General features: G+C 37.9%; 1 protein-coding gene across 12 annotated transcripts in view; it reads left to right on the top strand.

Annotated features, from left to right (window-relative positions):
- Positions 1 to 1161: 1161 nt before the first annotated feature.
- ABI2 (abl interactor 2) overlaps positions 1162 to 23158 on the top strand; it is a 144740-nt gene continuing 122743 nt past the window's right edge. For 3 of the 12 annotated variants that reach the window (XM_069075324.1, XM_069075322.1, XM_069075321.1), the window contains exon 1: positions 1170 to 1433. In XM_069075324.1, coding sequence (XP_068931425.1) covers positions 1317 to 1433 — 117 coding nt within the window. In that variant the 5' untranslated portion in view covers positions 1170 to 1316. Of the gene's footprint in view, positions 1434 to 23158 lie in introns of all 12 variants that reach the window. The other 9 variants (XM_069075317.1, XM_069075314.1, XM_069075318.1 and 6 more) reach the window with 6 other exon arrangements.

The following is a 23158-nucleotide window of genomic DNA, read 5'->3' as shown; positions in this document are numbered from 1 at the left end:
GATGAAGAAACCGATGCTTAGAGGTAAAAATACCTGGCAAAGGCAATTTAACAAGATGCAGCTATTTGGTTCAGTGGAGCCAGAATAGACTTGAGTTAAAATTCAGCCTCAGACACTAGCTGTATGACCCTGGGTAAGTCACTGAACCTGTTTTCCTCAGTTTCCTCATCTGTAAACAGGGATAACAATAGCACCTTCCTCCCAGGGTTGTTGTGAGAATCAAAAGAGAGTAACTGTAAAGAGCTTAGCATGGTTCCTGGTACACAGTAAGCACTATGTATAAATGTTAGTTAATAGCGATTAGGGATGTGTCAGAACTGGGACAGGAACTCAGATCTCCCCAGCCTAAGGCTTCTGTCTTTACATCTGACTGTCCTGTGGTTGTTAAAGCTAAAGAACATGTTTAGGAGGTTTTCTCCTTTCCCCCATGGTATAGGGGCTTAGCTTTTTAAACTGTGACTTTACATGGTACCAGAGTGATATAGATTTTTATGGAAATGTCACTGAATTTGGATCCGGAGGGCTCTGGGTTTTGAATTTTGCGTCTGACACATGCCTGATCTGAGCAAGTCACTTTCACTGTGTGGGTCTCAGTCTTCTCTTCGATAAAGTGGATGGGATGGGCTCTTCCAGTTCTCCAGCATAGGAAGTGCTAAAACCACAAGTGGCCAGTGGACTCTGAGATTTCCAGGAGAAGGTGAGGGGAGGGGGCGGAAAGACGGGGGTCTGCTTTCTTGGGCTGTCTGGGATGGGACTGTGAGGAGAGAAGATGCCCAGAGACTACCCGTGGGCCTCTTGGCCAGGACGACCCCCAGAGGGCACGAAACGAGGAGGGGGAGGGGGGGACTTTGAAGGAGAGCTCCTTTCCCTCAACCTCCCGCACCCGCCAAGGGTTAACCAAGCGACCCAAAGACCGGAGCGCATCCCAGGCTCCCGCCTCCTCCCGTTGCTAGGAGACGCCGGAAGTGGAGGAAAGAGGGCGGGGGCTGGGAATCCGGCTTCAGGCTCCAGGGTCGGGAGCCGGGAGCGGAGGGCTCCGAAGCGCGTGCCTCCGCCCGCACGCCCCCGTGACCGGTCCCGAGGCCGCGCGCGCGCCCCGCCCCCGGCCCCTCCCCCTCCTCCTCCCTCCCTCGCTCCCTCCTCCCCACCTCGCGCGCAGCAGTGGGTGTTTCTGGCTTTCCGCGAGTTGCAGCCGCCGCCGCCGCCGGCGCTTCTCCTCCTCTCCAGTCTTGGGTTTCCCTGGTGCCGCCGCCGTCGCCGCCGCCGCAGTTCAGTGTGAGGAGGAGGAGGAGGAGGAGGAGGAGGAGGATGTGAAGATGGCGGAGCTGCAGATGCTGCTGGAGGAGGAAATCCCGGGGGGCCGCCGGGCCCTGTTCGATAGTTACACTAACCTGGAGCGAGTGGCCGACTACTGCGAGAACAACTACATCCAGGTGCCCGGCATCCCCCGGGCCGCGGCGGGCTGGGGAGGGGGCCGCGCGCGGGGCAGGAGCTGGGGAGCCTCGGCCGCTCCGGGCGGGCAGCCGCAGTGCTCCCGGGGAGCGAAGCTGCCGGGGCGCGAGCTCGGTGGCCTCGCGGATCCCTGCCCCTCCCCCCCTCCTCCGTCCTCTTCCCCATCCTCCTCCCCCTCTTCTATCCCCCTCCCCCACCCTTTCCTTCCCTTCCTTCCCCCTCCCCCCCACCCCGGGTTCCTGGCTGCTTGGCTGGGGGGGGGGGGGGGGTGATGGTGGCTGTTGGGCTTTGCCTCTGGGCTCCTTCCCTGGGTAGGGGTGGGGAAGAAGGTCCTGGTGATCCAGGAGGGGGTTAGGAGGCTGAAGCTTGGAAACACTTAAAAAGCTGCGAATAAATCCCCCACCGGTGCGTGTGTCATGTCCCTGCCTCCTCCTTTCTCCTCCCCCACTCCCAGCCCCCGCACTCGAGGCTTGTCACCGCGCCGGGGATCGTGGGGGAGGCTGGGTGGCATCTTAAACATTCTCTGGCCCCCCCACCCCCAGGCTCTTTATTCGGTTGATGAGTTATTTCTGATTCTTATTTGTGCTTTTTGCTTCTGATGCCCGTCCCCTCCCCTCTCCCTGCGCTTTAGATAGTTTCTCGGTGGGGAGATGGATGTTTCTGCTCAGTGCGGTGCCTAACACCATTCACTGGGCTCGTGAATTTTCAAAAGGTCTTTTTCTTTTTTTTTTTTTTTTAAGGGCTTACAAGGAAACGATGGGAAAACACTTGTTTCTTGATGAAAGTTGTCATTTTTTTTCTCAAAAGGGAAAGTGGGAAGCTGCACTATAAAGAAGTCTTCTCCAGTTAAATGATGATTTTTCCCTTTGGGAAGGGAACATTGTACATAGTTGACACAAATTATTATGAAAGGAAAGAACCTCGTGGGCTTCATTTCTTTCAGTTTTTCAACTGGGGACCGATTGGAGGGTGGGAGACAGGGAATCGGGCTACTCCTGTGATAAAGCACAGGTTTATATAAAAGCACAGACACCTTTTTAAAAAGCCCATTTCCCCCTTAAGGAATGGTTTATTTGGAAAAAATTTGTTAAATATAGAATCCCTGAACTGAGTACCCTTTACTTTCTATATAATTTGTTAATTTCCAATTACAGAACTTCCTTTTTTTTTTCTATTCTCTAGGGATAAAGGTGGTAGTGGAAAATGTGTGAAAATGTTTCCTCACTGTGTTTTTCCCATTCCCTTTGTTCACATTTGCCTTTAACCTTCAGGTACAATGTAAACCTAATAAAGAGAAGTTCAGGGTAAAATTTTACAGGTTCGCAGATTTTTGGATGATATGTGTGATTGTAAGGATATGAAAGAATTGTAAATGGGAGCTTTAACTAGTCTATTAGCATAGGTAATGGTTTTTCACATTATTTTGTAGGGATAGTTTCTGTTCTAGACTGAGTTAGATTTAAACTAAAAGATTTTTTCTCGTGATTAAAGGTAGTTGGAAGAAAAGTTCTTGTCAAAATTGGAAACATTACTGTTAAGTCTTTTTTTTTCCCCCAATAGAAAAGAGTTGTGGGACAGAAGAAATGTCAGCTGATAGTGGAATGAAGAAATTTAGTGGATTAGAGGGATATCCTTATCTATTGGTACCCACTTTGGAGGAGTTGGTAATATGGTATAGAAAATACAGAAATCATCAACATTTTCTGAGGGTCCACTGAGTAGACGGTTGGGTTATGGGATTGGCAAAAAAGGAAAAGATGTCTTCATGGTCAGGAGTTTATTATAAAGTGAAAATAAAGGTTGGGAAGAGGAAAGAAGTGAATGACTATTTTTTTTTCCTTTTAGGTCATGCCTGCAAACTATACTTCTCTTTATTGAGGGTTCCTAGAGTAAAAAAGTTTTATTACTTTATGAATTATAATTGTTGGTGAAAGGTAAACTTATGTGGATAATAAAGCTTAGAGGTTAAATGAGTCATTGATGCTCCAAGAAATCTTCCTTCTCCATTCCCCTGCCAGTGAAAGAGCTGTGTGGTAAAATCTGTACTTTGTCTAGCTAAAGACAGTGAAAGAAGACAAATGTAGCTGCAAAATATTAATTTGTTATCCTGACACTGGGACTCCAGAAGTAGTTGATAGATTTGTAATCAAACTTCAAACAAAAAACTATAAATATTTAACAATAAAGATTTGGAAGTATTTTACAGCTAGATCAGATTTTATGAAATTAATATGGCAATTTAAAAATCTTATATTATAAAATTACCAGAGCTCAATAGCTAAAAATTTTGTTCTTCTAGTTATAAAATAGGAGCTCAGATATTAGGCTATGCATGATAGCCTTAGTAAACAGAACATGTGCTTTGATATCTACTAAAGAGTATGGTTTTGTACTGAGCCTTCCACACTCTTTTCTTAGTTTCCCTAGTGACCAAAGAGTTGGTAGGTAGGGATTGGTGATGCATTGCCATCTAAGTCATTAAGTTCAATTGTTATCCAGCTCTTATTATGGGCAAATCACGACTGTTTTCCAAAGATAAAAACAAAAAGTTTTTGCCCAATAGAGACATAAAAATAAGTTTATGAGAGTGTGATACAAGATGGATTGTTGAAAAGGCCAAGGAAAGATCTGAACGATATACTATAAGAATATCTGAGGAAGGAGAGGTCATTTTTGGAGGAATCAGGAAAAGGTGCCATCAGAACTGGAATTGAAGGAAAAGAATTTCAATAGATCAATGAGATTGTTATAGGCATGGAGGATAGTCTCTATGGATGTACAAAGGCAGGAGAATGCAAGTCAGAATCACAGACCAGTTAATTCTCTACTTTCTCTGGAATTCAAGTTCTTTAGAACCTGAAGGAGGGAATAAAGTAATGTGTAATAAAGAAAGATATGTTGTATTCCAGTTGGAGTCTACAGTTTTACAATTAGAAGACTTTAAATGCCAGGTGGCTAGGTGGCAAGGTGAATAGAGCACTGGCTCTGGAGTCAGGAGGACCTGAGTTCAAATTGGGCCTTAGACACTTAACACAAAAACTAACCGTGTGCCCTTGGGCAAGTCACTTAACCCCAATTGCCCTACCTTCCCCACTCCAAAAAGCGGAAAAAAAAAAAAGACTTTAAATGACTGGATAAGGAGTTTGTAGTCTATCCTAAAGATAGGTAATTGGGAGCCAATGAAGGTTTTTGAGGTGGAGGTGGCATGGTGACTTGTATCATGAAGATTATTTTTACTTTATTGGAGGGGAGTAGAGACTCCAAAGAAGAATATTAATTAGAAAAGCGTCATGAGCTTGTGAACTAGGGTGAAAGCAGGGTAAGTGTAGAGGACGGAGTAGATAGGAGATGTTATAGTGGTAGAATTGACAGGACTTGTCAGGTGATGGGTGGGGGAGTGAAAGAAAGCAGACAGTCTCAGGTAGTTGAGAAGTTTCAAGCTTTTGTCACTAGGAGGTTAGCATGCCATCAGTAGTAATAGGAAAGCTGAGAAGAGCAACAGGATTTTGGTGGGGAGCTGTAAAGGGGAAATGACGAGTTCAGTATGTGACGTCCTGAATTAAGGTGCAAGGATGGGCCATTGGAGATGGGAGACTGGATCAGAGGAGAAGCTAGCGCTGAATAGAGAGGAGTATATAGATTTTGGGCAGCTAGGAGTCTCAGTGGGCGTGAAGTCCAGAAGGCCTGAGGTCAAATCCTGTCTCAGACCCTTATTACCTGTGTGACCTTGGGCAAGTCCCTTAATCTCTGCCTCAGTTTCCTTATCTGTAAATGGGGATGATAACAGCATCTACCTCCCAAGGTGGTTATGAGGATCAGATGAGATAATAATTATAAAGTGCTTAGCCACATAGTAATGGATACACATAGTAATGGATATACAAATGTTAACCATTATTAGCTATTATAATTTGCAAATAGTTGATAATTGAAGCAATCTATCAAGCCAAGAATGAGACTGCCAAAGGAGAAAGTATAGAGGTAGAATAGGATGGAAGTGAAAGCCTTGAGGTACACTTGTAATCACAGGGGTGAGAAGGAGGAAGATGAACCAGTAAAGAGGACCTGTTCAGAGTATTCATACAAATAGATGGAGAACCAAGAGAGATGGTAATGTCATAAGACCAGGGCAGAAGAGAATATCAAATAGTCCAGAGTATGAGATGATTTGTGGTCAGAAAGGGTGATGAATAAGAAAAGACTCTTGGATTTGGTAATTAGAAGCTCAGTAGGCCAGGTTGCCAAGCCTAAGATAGCTTCCACTTTGTTCTGTGGAAAAGTGAATTTCTGCAGTGAAAGCAATAAAGAGAAGCTTATTGATCAGATGTAATAAGTGGTTATTCATTTTTTGATTAGACAAATTTTCAGGTTTATGTAAAAAATTCAGAAATAAGATATTTGCTAATTATATAGAAAATCTATAGAACAAATGAGATCAGTACTTTAAATATTCTACTTTAAAAATTCAACATTATATATATATATTTTGCTTTTTGGAGGGCAGAATGACTTGTCCAAGGTCACATGGCTAGTTTTTGTGTTAAGTGTCTGAGGCCATATTTGAACTCAGGTCCTCCTGACTCCAGGGCTGGTACTCTATTCACTGCACCACCTATCTGCCTACATTCTACTTTAAAAAATAAGGACATTTAGTTTTGTTCTTTCAACTAATTTGTACTTTAACTTCAACTAGGCCTTTCCCACTGCTGGCAGTCCTGTTATACCTCCCTTATCAGCTTACTGTCCCACTCTCCACAACAACTCTTCCACACCTTTTCATCCATGTGTCCTCAGATCTCCCTTGCCCTCCCCCCTCCCCCCAATCTCAGCTGAGAACCTTCCCTTATATTTTACAGGGGAAAAGGATGGGACCATTCACTGTGAGCTTCTTTCCTCTTCCTCATCTCTCAGATGCCTTCTCCACTCTCTCCTTCTTCACTCCTATCTTACATTCTGAGGTGTACTTACTCCTTACCAAGGCTAATAAATCCTCTCTACTAGTTCAAGTGATCCCATTCCATCCCATCTCCTCTAACAGATCACCTCCTTTGTCATTCCCATTCTTTCACTTATTTCCTTTTTTTTTTTCTTTTTTTGGAGGGGGACGGCAGGGCAATTGGGGTTAAAAATGTCACTTGCCCAAGGTCACAGGGCTAATAAGTGTTAAGTTTCTGAGGCTAGATTTGAACTCAGATCTTCCTGACTCCAGGGCCAGTGCTCTATTCACTGCACCACCTAGCTGCCCCTCTTTCCACTTACTTTCAGTCTCTTTGCTGACTCCTCTCTAATGCCTATAAACATTCCTTTGTTGCTCCTATCTTGAAAAAACCCTCACTTGATCCTTTCATCCCCAGTAAATGTTGCTCTATATCTCTTCCATGACACCTTCCTAACTAGTAACTCTAGTAGGTGCCTCCTCTTTCTCTTCTCTTATACTCTTCTTCACCCCTTATAATCTGACTATTGGCCACAGAAATAGCTCTCCCCAGTTACTAAAGATCTCTTAGCTAGGGGAGGCTAGGTGGTGCATTGAATAGATAGATCACTGGCCCTGGAGTCAGGAGGGCCTGAGTTAAAATCTGCCCTCAGACATTTGACAGGCTTACTAGCCATGTGACTTTGGGCAAGTCACTTAACCCCAATTGCCCTCCAAAAAGCAAAAAAAAAAAAAAAAAGATCTCTTAGCTGCCAAATCCAGTGGCCTTTCCTCAGTTCTCATTTTCCTTAATCTGTCTGTAGCTTTTGACAGTACTGATTGTTTTTTCCTCAATTCTCTCCAGATACCACTCTCTGCTGGTTCTTCTCTTACCTATCTCATCACTCCTAGGTCTTTTTTGCTGAAACATCTATATCATTCTCTTTCCATAGGTGTCCTCAGGGTTCTCTCCTAGCCTTTTCTCTATCTAAACTACTTCATTTGGTGATCTCATCAGCTTTCATGGATTTAATTACCATCTCTCTGCTAATGATTCTCAAATCTGCCTTTCCTGCTCCAGTCTGTCTGCTGACCTCCAGGCTTTCCTCTCCAACCTCCATTCAGACATCTCAGATTGGATGTCCAGGAGACACCTTTTTTTTTTTTTTTTAAAAAAAGCAATTGGGGTTAAGTAACTTGCTCAAGGTTACACAGCCAGGTGTTTCTGGGTGGGTGCTAAGTGTCTGAGCCCAGGATTCGATCCCCAGGTCATCCCAACACTAGAGCCGGTGCTCTTACTTGATGTACTACCTGGCCGCCCCCAGGAGACATCTTAAACTCAATATGTCCAAAACAAAACTCATTATCTTTTCCCCTAAACCTTCCTCCCCTTTCTTATTACTGTAGAGGACAACACCATCCTCTCATTCCCTCAGGCTCACAAGCTAGGAGTCATCCTGGATTCCTCCCTGTCTCTCACTCCCCCTCCTTCATATCCCATCTATTGTCAAGGCCTATTGATTTTATATTGGCAACATCTCTGAAATAGGTCCCCTTCTCTCCTATGATACCGTCACCACTCTGGTAGTGACCCATATCACCTCATGCCTGATCTTTGCAATAGCCTACTGAGGGGTCTGCCTTCCTCAGGTCTCTCCTCATTCCAGTCCATCCTCCATTCAGCCACCAAAATGATTTTCGTAAAGTGCAGGTCTGACTATGTCATCCTCTACTCAGTAAACTCCAGTGGCTTACTATTGCATCCAGGAGCAAATACAAAATATTCTGTTTGGCATCCAAAGCCCTTCATAGCCTTTAAGTCCCTACAAAAATTCTACCTTTTGCAGGAAGCCTTTGCTTTAGCTTTCTTTGTATATATTTGTTGGCATGTTGTCTCCTTAATTAGGGTGTTCCCTGATGGCAGGGACTATCTTTTGTCTCTTTTTGTATCTCTAGCACTTAGAGTGCCTGGCAACTAATAGGTGCTTAAATAAATGCTTATTAATCTGATTAAATTTATGACCAATATGTTGTTCTCTGTTTCAAGGTAAAACATTTATGGGAGTACTTGGACATGAGCCATACAACATGGCAGGCATGGATAGGTTGGGATCTGGAGTGTTGGAGGAAAATTCTAAATAGATGAGATTACAGAACCATTTGATTACCTCTATAAAAGCATTTCTTAAGTCAGGTATGGTGGTATACCCCTGTAATCTCCACTGGGGAGTCTGAGGCTGGTAGATCCTTTGACTTTGGGGAGTTCTAAGCTGCTATAGAGTAGAGCTGATTGGCAGCTAATAGGTAAAGTCCAATTCTAATATGGTGAGCTGCCCAAGTGTCTCAGAAAAATGGAAGTCAAAGCTTCTGCATTGATTGGTAGTGGGATTCAGTCTATAAGTGGCCACACTACTTCAACCTATTTATTATTGGGAACCCCTATCACAAAAAAAGTGCAGAGAAGATTCCCACAAATCTCATAGTCATCAGATTTTGACAATTTTAATGGAAGAAAAGCCTACAATTTGAACACATTACAAAATGTTATTTCCCAGTTTAAGGAAATAATTGATGCTAGTAGTTTAAAAATTTTAATTTTTCACAAAGCAAGATTACCTAAATGGCCTTATTTTAACTTAAAATACCAAATAATCATGATCGTGCTACTGACCTGTGTTATTAAACAGATCAATTTGATTTTTGTTTCCTCATCTGGAAAATGAAGAAGTTGAGTTATCTCTGTGATTTCTTACATCTCAGGAATCTGTATTGTAAGAGATGTGAACAGGCTAGCATCATGAAGGAGGAAGAAATTTAGATGAGATTGGTTTATTATTATTATATAATATAATTATTATTGTATACCCTTGATAATAAAAATACTTACAGAAGAGTTGAAACCAAATTTGAAAAATTTTTAACAAAGAATGAATTTGTTATTTAGTGTCAAATATTCAGAAAAATTGAGAGGTCTCTTTAAGCTCCATTTTTCTTACTGAAGTATTTTACTTTTAATGTCATGTCTTTAATGGATTTCTCTGGGAAATTTGTTATAACAAATTATCTCTAGACATCAAGATTCAAAAGCATATGTAGATAGTGTTCAGATTGATCTTACACACTAGGTAAAGAAAATGATTACTTTTCTGTGGATGGTAAATCAAATTTCACTTTAACAGAATAGGGTAGGACCAAAGTTATAAATCTTTGATTTTTCTGCAAAAAGAAATTAGCAAATTGACTCCAAATCTTACTGTGTCAGTTTCTGAAAAAATGGAGGTCTTTCTTTCCTTTTTTACTTATGGACTAGACTACTTCTAGATTTATTAAAAATAAAGCATTATAAGTATCACTCAGATATTTTCTTGTTGTAAAATCACTTTTAATATATTTGGACCTGAATATTTCTGTAGAAGTGAAAAATATGCAGGAAGGTCCATTTTTAGGGGATATAGTGTAAAGATTCTTCCCAAATAAATGAATTTGTGAGTACTCAAAAAAATTGGAGAGGAAGGGTCATGTAAAAGCAGAAGTCCTATGACTTTCATTCCATATCTTCTAAGAGTTATATTTGCATTCATTTTACATTTTCCTCCTCTCGCTCCCTAGTGAAATGGTACCTGAATGGGGAGCCTTTGTAGCTAAACTTTGGACTCTGGATTTATCCTTTCTGTACTTTCTCCCCAACCTGCCAGTTCAGTGCTCCATGATTTGTCACTATTCTGATCTTATAACTGTATCATATGCCACTGAAGTTAATTTTCTACTTTCTGCCTTGTAGAAAGTCAAAGTTCTTCTTACTGTCCTCTTCCTTCTTGCTCTTTTCCTGTAAGATCTTCAAGGTCTCTCAAACAAGTCTTCTGTCCCCTAAAGTGTACTTTCTAATAAAATTCTCCTCTTTCTCTCCCCATGTCTTTTAACTGCCTTACTTCAATAGATCAAGGATTCATTGATATAGGTACACCATTAATACAGATACCTACCCATTCACATCTTATCTTGTTTATAACTCTTGTCCAGGTCTTCCCATATGTCCTCCACAGGGGGTCCACCCAATATTCTTCTGTTCTTACTTCAGATCTTTTGTGTTGTATGGATTCAGAGACTGTCCATCTTCTTACTATATAGTTGGCCCAACTTCTTCACTAGTCATACATGTCTGTGATCATATTCTTTCCTCTTGCACAGTTCTTTTTGGTAATATGTTACAACTTATTCATTACTACCATATGTCTCTATTGTCCTCTGGGTGATTTTCAACTTTAATTATTTGGAGACTGGAGTATTCCATGAATTGGAGCCGTAAAACATAACTAAAGAATCTTTATGCTCTTAAGATGAGCCTTTGTTTCAGGGAGAAGCTTGGGATCATTAAAAGCTTTGTGAAATTTTCCGAAGGCAGTTCAGCTTCCTCTTCTATTCAGTTCTGGATCCAGTTCATTGAAGATCCACAGTATTTCCCCAGTATACGTATTCAACTGTATGCTTACTGTGTGAACAAATGAGCATTCTTCATTTACTTGTTTTTTTCTTGTGTATATAGCACAGACTCTTTTGAGTGGCTATGAATTTCATTTAGGAGGCTTTAGTATATGGCCCAAACATTTAGCATAGATGTAAGGACTATGTTTGATGCTATAGAGCAGGAGTTTTTAACCTTTATTAAGCCCTGAACCCCTTTGGTAGTCTGGTGAAGTCTGTGAACCCCTTCTCAGAATGTTTTTAAAAACATAAAATAAAACACAGAGGATCACAAATGAAGCCAATTGTAGTTTTATATATATTTATGCATACACATAAAATTCACGAACCTCCAAGTTAACTTCTTCTGTAGAGGTTTTTTTTTGTTTTTGTGTTTTGACTGAATCTGTGATTTCATTGGTGTAGAAAACTCCCAGTGTAGATCCATAATTGCTTTACAGTTTCTAGTTATATAATCTTCCTGGCGGGCTCTGAGATTCTAAGTGTCCTGCATAAGGTCACTCAACCATTATGTGTCATAATTGGAACTTGAACTCAAGTCTTCCCTTACTCTGAAGCCAACTCTTTACAATGTCATGCTATGGTTATGCCTTTTCTTCTTGTTTCGTTACACTAATTCTAGGAGGTCACCTGAGTAGTGGGCTTCAGTGGCTATTATGTTAGATATTATGGATGAATTTCACCTCCAGAATTTCTAAAATCTTGATTTCCCAACTCTCTTTTTAGTACTTTGCAGCTCATTTTCCAGTTTCCATCTTCAGTTTTGCTTGGTTTGAATTCCAGGGTATCAGATGTCCCTCCCAGGATAAGCCAGTCCCCTGAAATCTCATCATCATGCTATTTAAATCAGCCTTGGATACTCAGTACTCTCCTAATTCCCTGGGATTTCTTCTAGCTTTCCTTTACAGAGGGCAGGGATCTGGACTTTTTTGGCTTAGTCTCTACTTAACATCTTTAGCTCTGCCTGGTTTGAACACAATTGAACAGATTGTACTAGGTACCCCCCTGGTGTCCTCATAACTCCTTCCAGCTTTCTTTTGTGTTGTCTTCCTGTATTAGATTGTAAGCTCCTTGAGGGTAGGGACTGTCTTTTATTTGTATCCTCAGTGCATATTAAAGTGCCTGCCACATAGTAGGTGCTTCATATTTGTTGAATTGAATTGAGTAGTATAATATTGTTTCTATAAGTGTGGGTAAGTGCCTGAATCCATTTATCTTCAGTTGAGTGGTTTGTATAGTTCAGGATCACCATAACTGTATGTGGCAATAGCTTTAAAAGATAGGATTCTCTTATATTGATACATTGTATTTGATTTAGCTAGCTTCTGTTTCTCTCATAGTTTAAAAGTGTATGATTTTGTGCAATATTAAGAAGTTTTCATATTGAGAGATGAATTGTTGATATCAAATGATTTGTAAATGTTTGGATGTGTGGTAGCATTTGGAGCAGGCTAAAGAATCATGGAGTTTTAAGATATACAGAATTGAATATTTCATCTGAATGACTTTACCTGTTATATAAAAGCTGCTTGCTCATCAATCTTGTTTAAGGCATGCGGTTGCTTTCTGATTTTAACTAAAACTGTTTAATGGAGGTTGAAATAACTAGAACTTGTGAATCTCATGTTTTTCAAGACTCTTGTCTAGTTTACAAGTTACTTTGCTTTATGCAACACATTTTTCTGTCTCTAATACCTTTTTCCTCCAGGCTACCCTTACCCCTACCTGTTGCTGTTTATACTGTTCTTATGAAAACACTGCTTTTGTTCACTTTTCTATGATAAAAATATATCATCTTGTATACAGGAGACTCAATATGCCTTAGCCATAAAGGTCTTTGATCTGATTTCAATGTATTTGTTTAGTGTTATTTCCCAGTCTTCTTCCATTAAAATCTTTATTTCTTGTCAGACTAGTCTGGACTTACTGTCTTCTAAACATACTTTGCTTATGTTAACCTCTGCTTTTGTTAAGTGTTTCTTTTGACAAGAATGTGTCCCCTTCTCCATCAAAATTCTGCTTGTCCTTTAAGGCCCTGCTCAAGTCCAACCCTTTCCCCTAAAACATTCCCTGATCATTTCTGCTTATATTAATTTATCATTTCTTTGAATTTTAGTAGCCTTTAGTGACCATGTCACTTAGCCCTAACTTGTTCTCTTAGCATTATTTAACTTTTCATGGTGTGGGTATCTTGTCACCTCAACTAAATTTTAATTTTCTGTGACCTTATCTTAAACAATTTTGTTTCTTTCTTAGATCCTAAATATCACTCTTTGTAATAAAAACTCAGTAAATATTTGATGTGTGAAATTAAGAAGTGCAGTATATGTAAATTGAATTTTAAAGGTGAGAAAAAATCTTTTTAAAAGAATCCTGGGCATTTTTGTTCTATTCTTTACATTTTTTAAAATAATGTTCTTTCAGAGTAGACAAAAAGCTGATTTCAGAGTCAGAAAGACATGGATTTAAGTTCCTTCACTCTGGCTGTATGATTCTGGGCAAGTCATTGAAATCTTTGAGTTTTCAGGCAATTCTGTAAGACTTTATATAATTTGCCAATATGATTTATAGGGGGAATTTCCAAATTGGAAATTTCCCTATTCTGATAAAATCACAGGTCTAGATTAAAAGAAAAATGGATAATTTTGATTACATTAAATTAAAAAGGCTTTACAAAAACAAATGAAACCAGTGAAGTCAAGAATAAAACGAAAGCAGGAAACTGGGAAAACATTTTTTCAGCAAGTTTCTCAGATAAAGGCCCTATTTCTCAAATATCTATAGAGAATGGAGTCAAATTTATAAGATGAGTCATTTCTCAAATGACAAATGATCAAAGATTATGAAAAATTTTAGAAGAAATCAGAGCTATGTGTAGTCATATAAAATCCTCTGAATTACTTTTGATTTGTAATTGAAATGCAAATTGAAACAACTTTGAGGTACCACCTCATACTTATCAGATGAACTAATATGATAGGAGAAGAGAATAACAAATATTGGAGAGTATATGGAAAAATAAGGACACTAATTCACTGTTGGTATTTCCAGGCATCCAACCATTCTATAGAGCAATTAGGAACCATACCAAAACTTCATACCCTTCCACCACTAGGTCCACTAGGTCTGTATCCCTTAGACATTAAAGAAAAAGGAAAAAGACCTATATGTACAAAAATAATTATGGTAACTATTTTTGCGATGGCAAAGAATTGGAAATTGAGAGGATGCCTATCAATTGGGGAATGGTTGAACAAATTGTGATAAATGATGGTGAATACTGTTGCGCTATATATATAGGGTATGGTTTCAGAAAATCTGGGAATACTTATACGAACTGATTCAAAGCAAAGCGAGCAGAATGAGAACATTGTACACAATAACAGCAATATTGTAACAATAACTGTGAATGGCTTAACCGTTGTGGTCAATACAGTGATCTAAGATAGTTCCAAAGAATATATGATGAAAAATACTATACACCTCCAGAGAAAGAACTGATAGAGTCTGATTGCAGATCGAAGCATACTTTTTTTTTTTTTTACTGTCTTTCTTTTTCTTTCTTTTTTTGGTCTGTTTTCTTTTGCAATGTGACTAATATGGAAATAGGTTTTACATGACTTCACATGTATAATCTATATCAAATTTCTTGCCTTTTCAAGGAGGGGGAAGATGAGGAAGGGAGAGAACTTGGAACTTAGAATTTTAAAAAGGGAATGTTAAATTTTTTTACATGTAATTGAGAAAAAAAAATGAGAGGCTTAAATAATTATTGAAATTATATTCAATTTCACTATCCATCTCCAACACATTTCAATTTTTAATTGGTGGTAAGGAATGGTTAAATTCGATTTAAACATTTGACCAAATTGAACTCTTTTGAGTTAATATCATTATCCTTCCTTGACACTTTTCCTTGGTTTAAGTTATTTTTGAGTTTTAAACAGAGACATCTTATTGAATATTTGGTTAGGAAAGGAAAAAAATGTTTATTAAGATCCAGGCATTAATTATTAGTGTGATAATTAATATTAATGTGCCAGGTTTTGGTGCTGTAAGTACCTTACAAATATTATTTTATCCTCTCAACAACCTTGGGAGATAGGTACTATTATGATCTCCATTTTACAGTTGAGAAAACATAGGCAGACAGGGTTAAAGGACTTGCTCAGCCAGAGTCACATAGCTAGTAAGTGTCTGAGGCTGGATTTGAATTTAGGTCTTCCTAACTCCAGGCACAGTGCTTCATCCACTGAGCCACCAAGCAGCCTTTGATTACTGATGAATGAAGAAATTAACATTTTATTAAGTGCATACATACTATGTGTAAAAGCACTATGCTAAGTGCTAGGGATACAAATGTAAGATAGTCCCTGCTTTCCCGGAGCTTCCATTCTAATGGGGAGAGACAACACCTATTGAAGGTTTCAGCTGCAAGTCAAATGGAGAACTAAATTATAGAGATCTAGTACTTAAAGTGTAAGAAAGCACAAGCCATTTAAGATATTTCTTCAAAATTAATGAAATAGTAAAAAAAGAAATGTGAATTTATTTAAAGTAAGGAATGAAAAACTTTTTAGGGTGTTAAACTGTATCTGTGTTTACAGTGATGTAGACTACTCCTTATCATACTGTGCTAAAGCTGGAAAGTACTTGGCAATTGAGTCTAACATCTCTCTTTATAGAGGATCAAATGGAGTCCCAGAGGTTAAATGAGTTGTGATAGAAATTTAAGCCCCTATAATTTTCTTGTCATTTTGATTATCAAACTGCTTCACCAAACTGTTAGCACTTATTGTAAGAACAATTTTATTTTGTTTGCTTATTTGTTCCTCATCTATAGAAGTTACAAGAGCTTACCAGATGTTGAAATTTTATGGTCATGGGGTTCAAAAAGTACATAACAGACTAACTGCTAATCAACTTTCATATTATTCATAATTGGTACAAATTATAGTTTTTGTGAGGTGTCAGTGGAAGAATCACTGTTGCCTGAAAATAATCTTGTTTTTGGAGAAAGTACTTTATTAACACTAAAAGGACTGAAATTTAAGGTTGCCTGGAAGGATTAAGCTGCACGAATTGATGTAGTACATTTCTTTTTTATAAGGCAAAGAAAATAGAGATAATAGGATGAAAATATTCATTTCAAAGTAAAATTATATTCTTTTGCATCAATTGATGCATTATTAGAGGTAGTGAGTTGAAATCTGGAAAGTTGAAATGGGTCTTATTTGTAGGGTGGTACAAGTTTAGGACAAGTTTGAGCTGCTCAATTCTGGGGGAATGGAATAGTAACATAGGGATGGTCCACTTGGAAAATCTTAGAGATTATATTCATGTCTTAAAAAGAACAAAAGAAAAGGCTGCATTTAATTTGCCTTTGGTACCATAGACTCCAGATGGATTTTTAGGCAGTGGGTGGCAAACATTTAGTCAGATTGAACAATCTTATGATATTTGTCTTTCTTGAGGTTTCCCTCCCATTTAAGTTTTTAATGGTTTTAATCAGAAACACTATCTTGTCAAATGTTTTGATTGCAAATTAGAATTTAACACGAGACAAGTCACAGAAAAATCAGTGAGTTGTAGAACTGAATAGAAAATCAGCAAATTTTAACCAAGACTATTGTGTAGGCTACTGAAGGGCAGGAGGGGGTGTGGGGGGAAGGTTGAGAGAGGTAGGAGTGGGGATTGGGTTCAGTCAGAATCCAGGTTGGGGGCATTAATGTAATCTTTCAGTGATTGTTCTGGGCTATATAGAGGGCTAAGGCTTTGTAAAAGAAACATTGTTGGTTTTGGAATCAGAGGATAAATTTCAAATTCCAACATGGTCATTACCTCTGTGACCTTGGGTACTACACCTAATCTTTTTGGGCCTCAGTTTCCTAATCTGTAAAATGAGGATATTACATTAGATGATTTGTAATACCCCTTGAACTCAATCTGTTCTCTTGAATTATGTAACAATTGCCAGTTGGCATTGATAGAAGCTTTCCTCACCCTGGACTCCCTACACATTTGGCAATCAGAAGTCCAGACAAAGTAAAAAAAAAAGAAAGAATAAAGGCACTTTAGGTTTCATATTGAGAGATTCAGATAATAGTCAAGTGAATCTGTGTCTGTAGTCCAGAATATTAAAGCTGGAAGGGACTTTAGAAATTATGTTTAAACTTCTAGAGATGACCAAACTGTTCCAGACAGCTTACCTGACTTGGAACTGATAATGACAGTGGTTCTCAATCTATTTGAATAATTGCAAAGAGTTTGTCAGTCCATAAATACACTCCCCCACACACACCCACCCACCAAGTATTGTATTCTGATTCCAACTAAATGTACAAAATGGATATCACTTTTTTCCAAGTGTGTGTAGATGCTATAGTGATTATTAAAATATAAATCCACTTAAAAGCATTTAAAAATCCATAGTTTTTTGTCATATGTATTCTCATTCAATAGATAACACTAGTACATCTGTTGTTTTGGAGGCACAACTTTTTTTGACATTAAAAAGAGTTTTATATATAAGACTTTGTTTTGGATTTTAATTGTCTCTAGGTATCTTTGATTTTGATTTCAAGACAGGAATTGGTGTGTGGCTTTGGTGAAGATCTAAAAAGAGAAAATTCACAGAGGACAGCTTGGAATAAAATGAAAAATTAAATATTACCTCAAGGGAAAATGAATCTTTATTGAACCATAAATAAGTAAATTGTCAGGCATTGTGCAAAACACTTCACAAATATTCTCTCATTAATAATAATTCTCATAACAACTTTGCAAGGTAGATGCTATTATTATCATCCTCATTTTACATTTGAGAAAACTGAGACAGAGGTTAAGTTACCCTATCAGGGTCATGCAGTTATTAAATATCTGATGTCGTATTTGAACTCATGTCTTCCTGACTCTAGGCTCAGCACTCTATCCACTGTACTACTGAGCTGCCTCTAAAAGCATAACTATATTGCTTTTTCATAATGAATTTCAAATAAGTCCCATGATGCAGGTCCATTTTTATGACCCCTCCCACGTCATAGTATTTTTTTCCAATTACATGTATAAAGATAGCTTTCAACATTCACTTTTATAAGGTTTTGAGTTCCAAATTTTTATTCTTCCGTCCCTCCCTCACCCTTCCCTGAGACTGCAAGCAATTTGATATAGGTTATACATGTACAATCATATTAAATGTATTTCCACATTAGTCATGTTGTGAAAGAAGAATTAGAACAACAGTGAAAAATCATGAGAAAGAAAAAACAAAATAAAAGTGAAAATATGCTTTGATCTGCAATCAGACTCCATAGTTCTTTCTCTGGATGTGGATAGCAATTTCATATGACCTTGTTTTTGAGATAAATTGTGATATGTGGATATGAAGGAAAACTATTGTGCTGTAAGAAATGAGGATATAGATTATTTCAGAGAAGCGTGGGAAGACTTATATGAACTGATGGAGAGTAAAATAAACAGAGCCAGCAAGCCAGTTTATATTATTACAGAAGTATTATGCAAATGAACACCTTATAGAACTTGCATAAACTAACAAAAAATGAATGAAATGAAAACTAAGATAACAGTTTATTCAATAGCTAGACGGTAAAGACAACTTTGAAAGTTTTAACAGTTATGATCAGTACAGTGATCCTTAGTGTTTCCAGAGTACTGAGCATGAAACATTATCTTCCCCCTGACAGAGAAGTGATAGGTTGAGGGTGCAGAATTAGACATAAATATTTTTGTCTATGGCTAATACAGGAAACAAAGGGAATTTGATTTTGATGCACTTGATGTACTTTAAGATGAGATTGCTATATTGTTAGTTTAATTTATTGTTTTACTTTGTTATTAGAGACCTCTAGTGATCTAGAAATGTTTGTAATGTGAAAATAAAACATGCCAGTAAACTGTTTTTAAATGTATTAGGAGAAATTTGGAGAGCAGGTAGGTGGCACAGTGGATACAGCAACACCAACTTAGCTTCAAGTGCAGCATCCTGTCCACCAAATCAGGTTGCCTTTCACCTCATAAGTGTACATGAACTGCTAATAATCTAAGGTACTGAACAGTCATCAATAAGCTTTTGTTCCCATTGGACTTTGCAATTCATCCTTGATCCTGGAACTACAGAGAATAAGGTCATTTGAATCAACCTTGATGATAGATTAGTGATGATACTGCAGTGAATCTGCTTTAGTGGGGTTCGAAGCAAGTAAAACTGGATGGCACATGGTGGTCAGAACATTGTAAATATATTTTAAAAATCCAATACCTAGTGCTCTTAGGGCTCCACCCCTCATGTTTATTCTTTGATAGAATGGATTGCCATAGGGTATTTGTTTTATGTATTTGGCTTACTTCTTTTGTGTCTTTGTTCATGAGTAGAGACCATGTACCCTTTAAAAAAAATTATTGATGTTTTCTTCAGTCATTTTCCAATGACCTCTTCCCTCTTTCCTCTTCCATAAAACTCTCCCTTTTAAAAAATAATTATTAAGACTATATACAGTTAAACTCAACTTGTCTTAGTGACTCAGTTGTGCCAAGGTAATGTGATTAGAGTTCATTGAAACTGAAATGTAGCATTAAGAGAGAGGGCAGAGTTTCCTAGTCAGAAGTGTATGAGCCTAGGTATTAATTTGATAAATCTATACATATTACATCCCTATATTAACAAGATGAGCCCTCCTTCCCAGAAAGGAGCAGAACTGGGGAATTTCTAAGTCATTTTGTCCCTGAGAACCATGGGATGCTTGGCTTTTTCCTGAGCTCTCTTTGGTGTTAGGTAGAATGCAGTCTTTGAACTAATAGTGGTATTGCCAATGCTTGGTCGTCATCCATGACTTGGTTATGGAGCTATTAGAAGTACCATCCCCTTATGATTACAAATTGACATACATCCATATAAAAAAAATGAAACCACTTGTTCACTTTGAAAAACTTATTTTCCTGTGATTTTTACCCTTTTTACCTCTGTGCCTTTTGCTAACATTTTTGATCTGAAGTCTTCCTTGCATAAACCACTTAGTTTTTAGAAATTTGGTGAGATGAGGCCTCAAGAACAGACAGAAGTTCAAATACAATTCCTAATTGATGCATAGGAAATAAAATCTCAAAGTTTGATGGAGTCTTAAGTCATCTAGTCCAACTTAGGACTATGCAATACAATATATATATATATACAAAAATATTTCTGTAAGCTTTTAATAAGTGCTCTTAATTTTTCTTTTTAAAATTAATTTTTTTCTTTTTGCTTTTTTTTGGAGGGGGGAAGGTAGGGCAACTGGGGTTAAGTGACTTGCCCAAGGTCACATGCCTAGTAAGTGTTAAGTGTCTGAGGTCAGATTTGAACTCAGGTCCTCCTGACTCCAGGGTCAGTGCTCTATTCACTGTGCCACCTAGCCGCCCCTAAATTAATTTATTTTTTAGTTTTCAGCATTTACTTTTAAAGATTTTGAGTTCCAAATTTTTTACTACCTCCCTTTCTCTCCTCCTCTCCTCCCTTCTCAAGACAGCAAACAATCTGATATAAGCTATACTTATACAATCATATTAAACTTATCTCTAAAATTAGTCATATTATGCTAGAAGAATCAGAACAAAAGGGAAGAACCACGAGAAAGAAAAAAACAAAAAAAAGTGAAAATAGTTATGCTTTGATGTGCATTCAGCCTCCATAGTTCTTTCTCTGGATGTAGATAGCATTTTTCCATCATGAGTCTTTTGAAATTGTCTTAGATAATTGTATTACTGAGACGAACTAAGTCTATCGAAGTTGGTCATTGCACAGTGTTGTTATTGTGTAGAATTTTTCTTGGTTCTGCTTACTTTGCTCAGCATTGGTTCATGTAAGTCCAGGTTTTTTCTGAAATTCACTTGCTCATCATTTCTTACAGCGCAATGGTATTCTTATAGCACATTCATATACCACAACTTGTTTAGCCATTCCCCAATTGATGGACATCCCTTCAATTTCCAATTCTTTGCCACTACAAAAAGAGCTGCTATAAATATTTTTAATACATGTGGGTCCTTTCCCCTTTTTAATGATCCCTTTGCTATACAGACCTAATAGGGGTATTGCTGGATCAAATGTTATGCACAGTTTTATAATCCTTTGGGCATAGTTGTAAACTGCTCTTCAGAATAACAGAATTTTTTTAAAAAGGAAAAGAAAAAAATAATGAAAACTAATGAACATATCACATACACAATGCTCCATACCTGTGTATCCCTGACCTGCAAAGGAGTGGGAGCTGTGAGTCTTATTCCTATTCTGTTCATTCATAGTTGTTTTAATTAATACCTTCACTTAAGTCCTTAGAACTCTTATAATTTCTGCTGGTATCCTGACACATAGGAACTTAAAACTGTTAATTTGATATATGCTTTTAGAAACTCTTAGTAGTTCTTTGAGTTCTAAAGGTCTTTTAAAATATCCTTAATGGTTTGAAAATTGTTTCTTGTCTTTGAAATAAAGTGTGAAGTACCCCTATTAGGTGTAGTATCTGTTAACAAAGTTTCAAGTAGCCTCATTAACATCAACAAGCCCTGATTAAACACTTCTAGAAAACTTTGGTGATGCCCTTGGTCAACTCAGTGACTTTGAATGCCCGAACCTACAGGAAAATTTAGTGAATGGAAAGAAAGACATCTTAGGGGTTGTGTGTATGTGTGTGTGTGTTTTCTTTTTGGTTTGTTTTAAGATAGCTGGGTGTTTCAATTCATTCTTTAGATTTTAAGATAGCAAAAAAATTTAATTACGTTTTATTATAATTAAATTTCACTTGTTATTTCCTTTATGGCTTGTTTGGCCCTCTTTTGGGTAGGCCTGGATCTCATCTCAGAGAGAGATCATTTCACCTAGTTTCAGTTAGAGGGAGCAGTGTTGGGAGTATGGGACTTGGAGCTAGGAAGACCTGAGTTTGAAAACTGCCTTAAACACTAGCTTTGTGATTCTGGGTAAGCCACTTAACAGCAATCTGACTCAGCTTCTTCATTTGTAAAAAAGAAATAATACCTACTTTACAAGGTTGTTATGAGAATCAGATGAGATAATGTTCATAAAATGCTTTGCAAAGTTTAAAGGGCTACATAAATATTATCTGACTTAGCACCCACCCAGAAACACCTGGCCGTGTAACCTTGAGCAAGTTACTAAACCCCAATTGCTTAAAAAAAAAATCTGTTATTATTATCAATATTGATGAGGCCCTGGAGTATTCTCTTTTTAGTGATTAAAAATAAATTCAATTTTATCAGTTCTAAATTCTACTCTCCTACAATCATTGAGAAGGCAAAAAAACCTAACACCAGTTACAAATATGTATAGTCATACAAAATAAATTTATGTATTAGCCATGTCTATAAAAAAAGAGATGAAAATATGCTTCAGTCAGAGTCCATTAGCTCTTTATATGGAGATGAACAGTATGTTTCATCATGAATTCTTTGAAATTATGGTGGGTCATTGTGGTGATCAGTGTTTCTAAGTCTTTCAAAATTGATTATCTTTATAGTATTGCTGTTAATGTATAAATTTCTCTACCGGTTCCTTTCACTTACTTTGTATCAGCTTATACAAGTCTTTCTAGATTTTTCTGAAATCACTGCCTTCATATTTTATAGCATATATAGTATTCTGTTATAGGCATATACTGTAACTTGTTCAGCCATTTCTCAATTGATAGAGATCCTCATTGTCCCTGTTTTTTGCCTACACAAAAAGAACTGCTATAAATATTTTTTACATATGGATCCTTTTCCTTTTCCTTTGATTTCTTTGGGGTATAGACCTAGTAGCAGCATTTTGGGGTGAAAGGTATGTTGTTTAATAGCTGTTTGGGCATAGTTCCAAATTGCTTTCCTGAGTGGTTGGGAGTTCACAGCTCCACCAACACTGTATTAATGTACCTATTTTCCCACATTCTTTCCAGAATTAATCATTTTCCATTTTAGGGGGACATCTTAACCAATCTGAGTTGTAATTTGTATTTCTCTAATTATTAGTGATTTAGAGCATATGACCAATGATAGCTTGGATTTATTCCTCTGAAAATTACCTATTTATAGCCTTCTACCATTTGTCAATTGGAGAATTGCTCTAACTCTTGTAAATTTGACTCAGTTCCCTATGTGACTTAAAAAATGAGACCTTTTGGGGCGGCCAGGTAGCACAGCGAGTAAAAACATCAGCCCCAGAGTCGGGATGACCTGGGATTGAATCTGGGCTCAGAAACTTAGCAGCCACCCAGAAACACCTGGCCGTGTAACCTTGAGCTAGTTACTTAACCCCAATTGCTT

Source organism: Petaurus breviceps, unplaced genomic scaffold (genome assembly GCF_028583685.1).
Source record: "Petaurus breviceps papuanus isolate PSGF00001 unplaced genomic scaffold, PetGlider_PUasm1.0 90903, whole genome shotgun sequence".
Lineage (NCBI taxonomy): Eukaryota > Metazoa > Chordata > Mammalia > Diprotodontia > Petauridae > Petaurus > Petaurus breviceps.
Note: the sequence above shows the minus strand (reverse complement) of the source record. Positions and strands in the feature narration are given on the sequence as shown.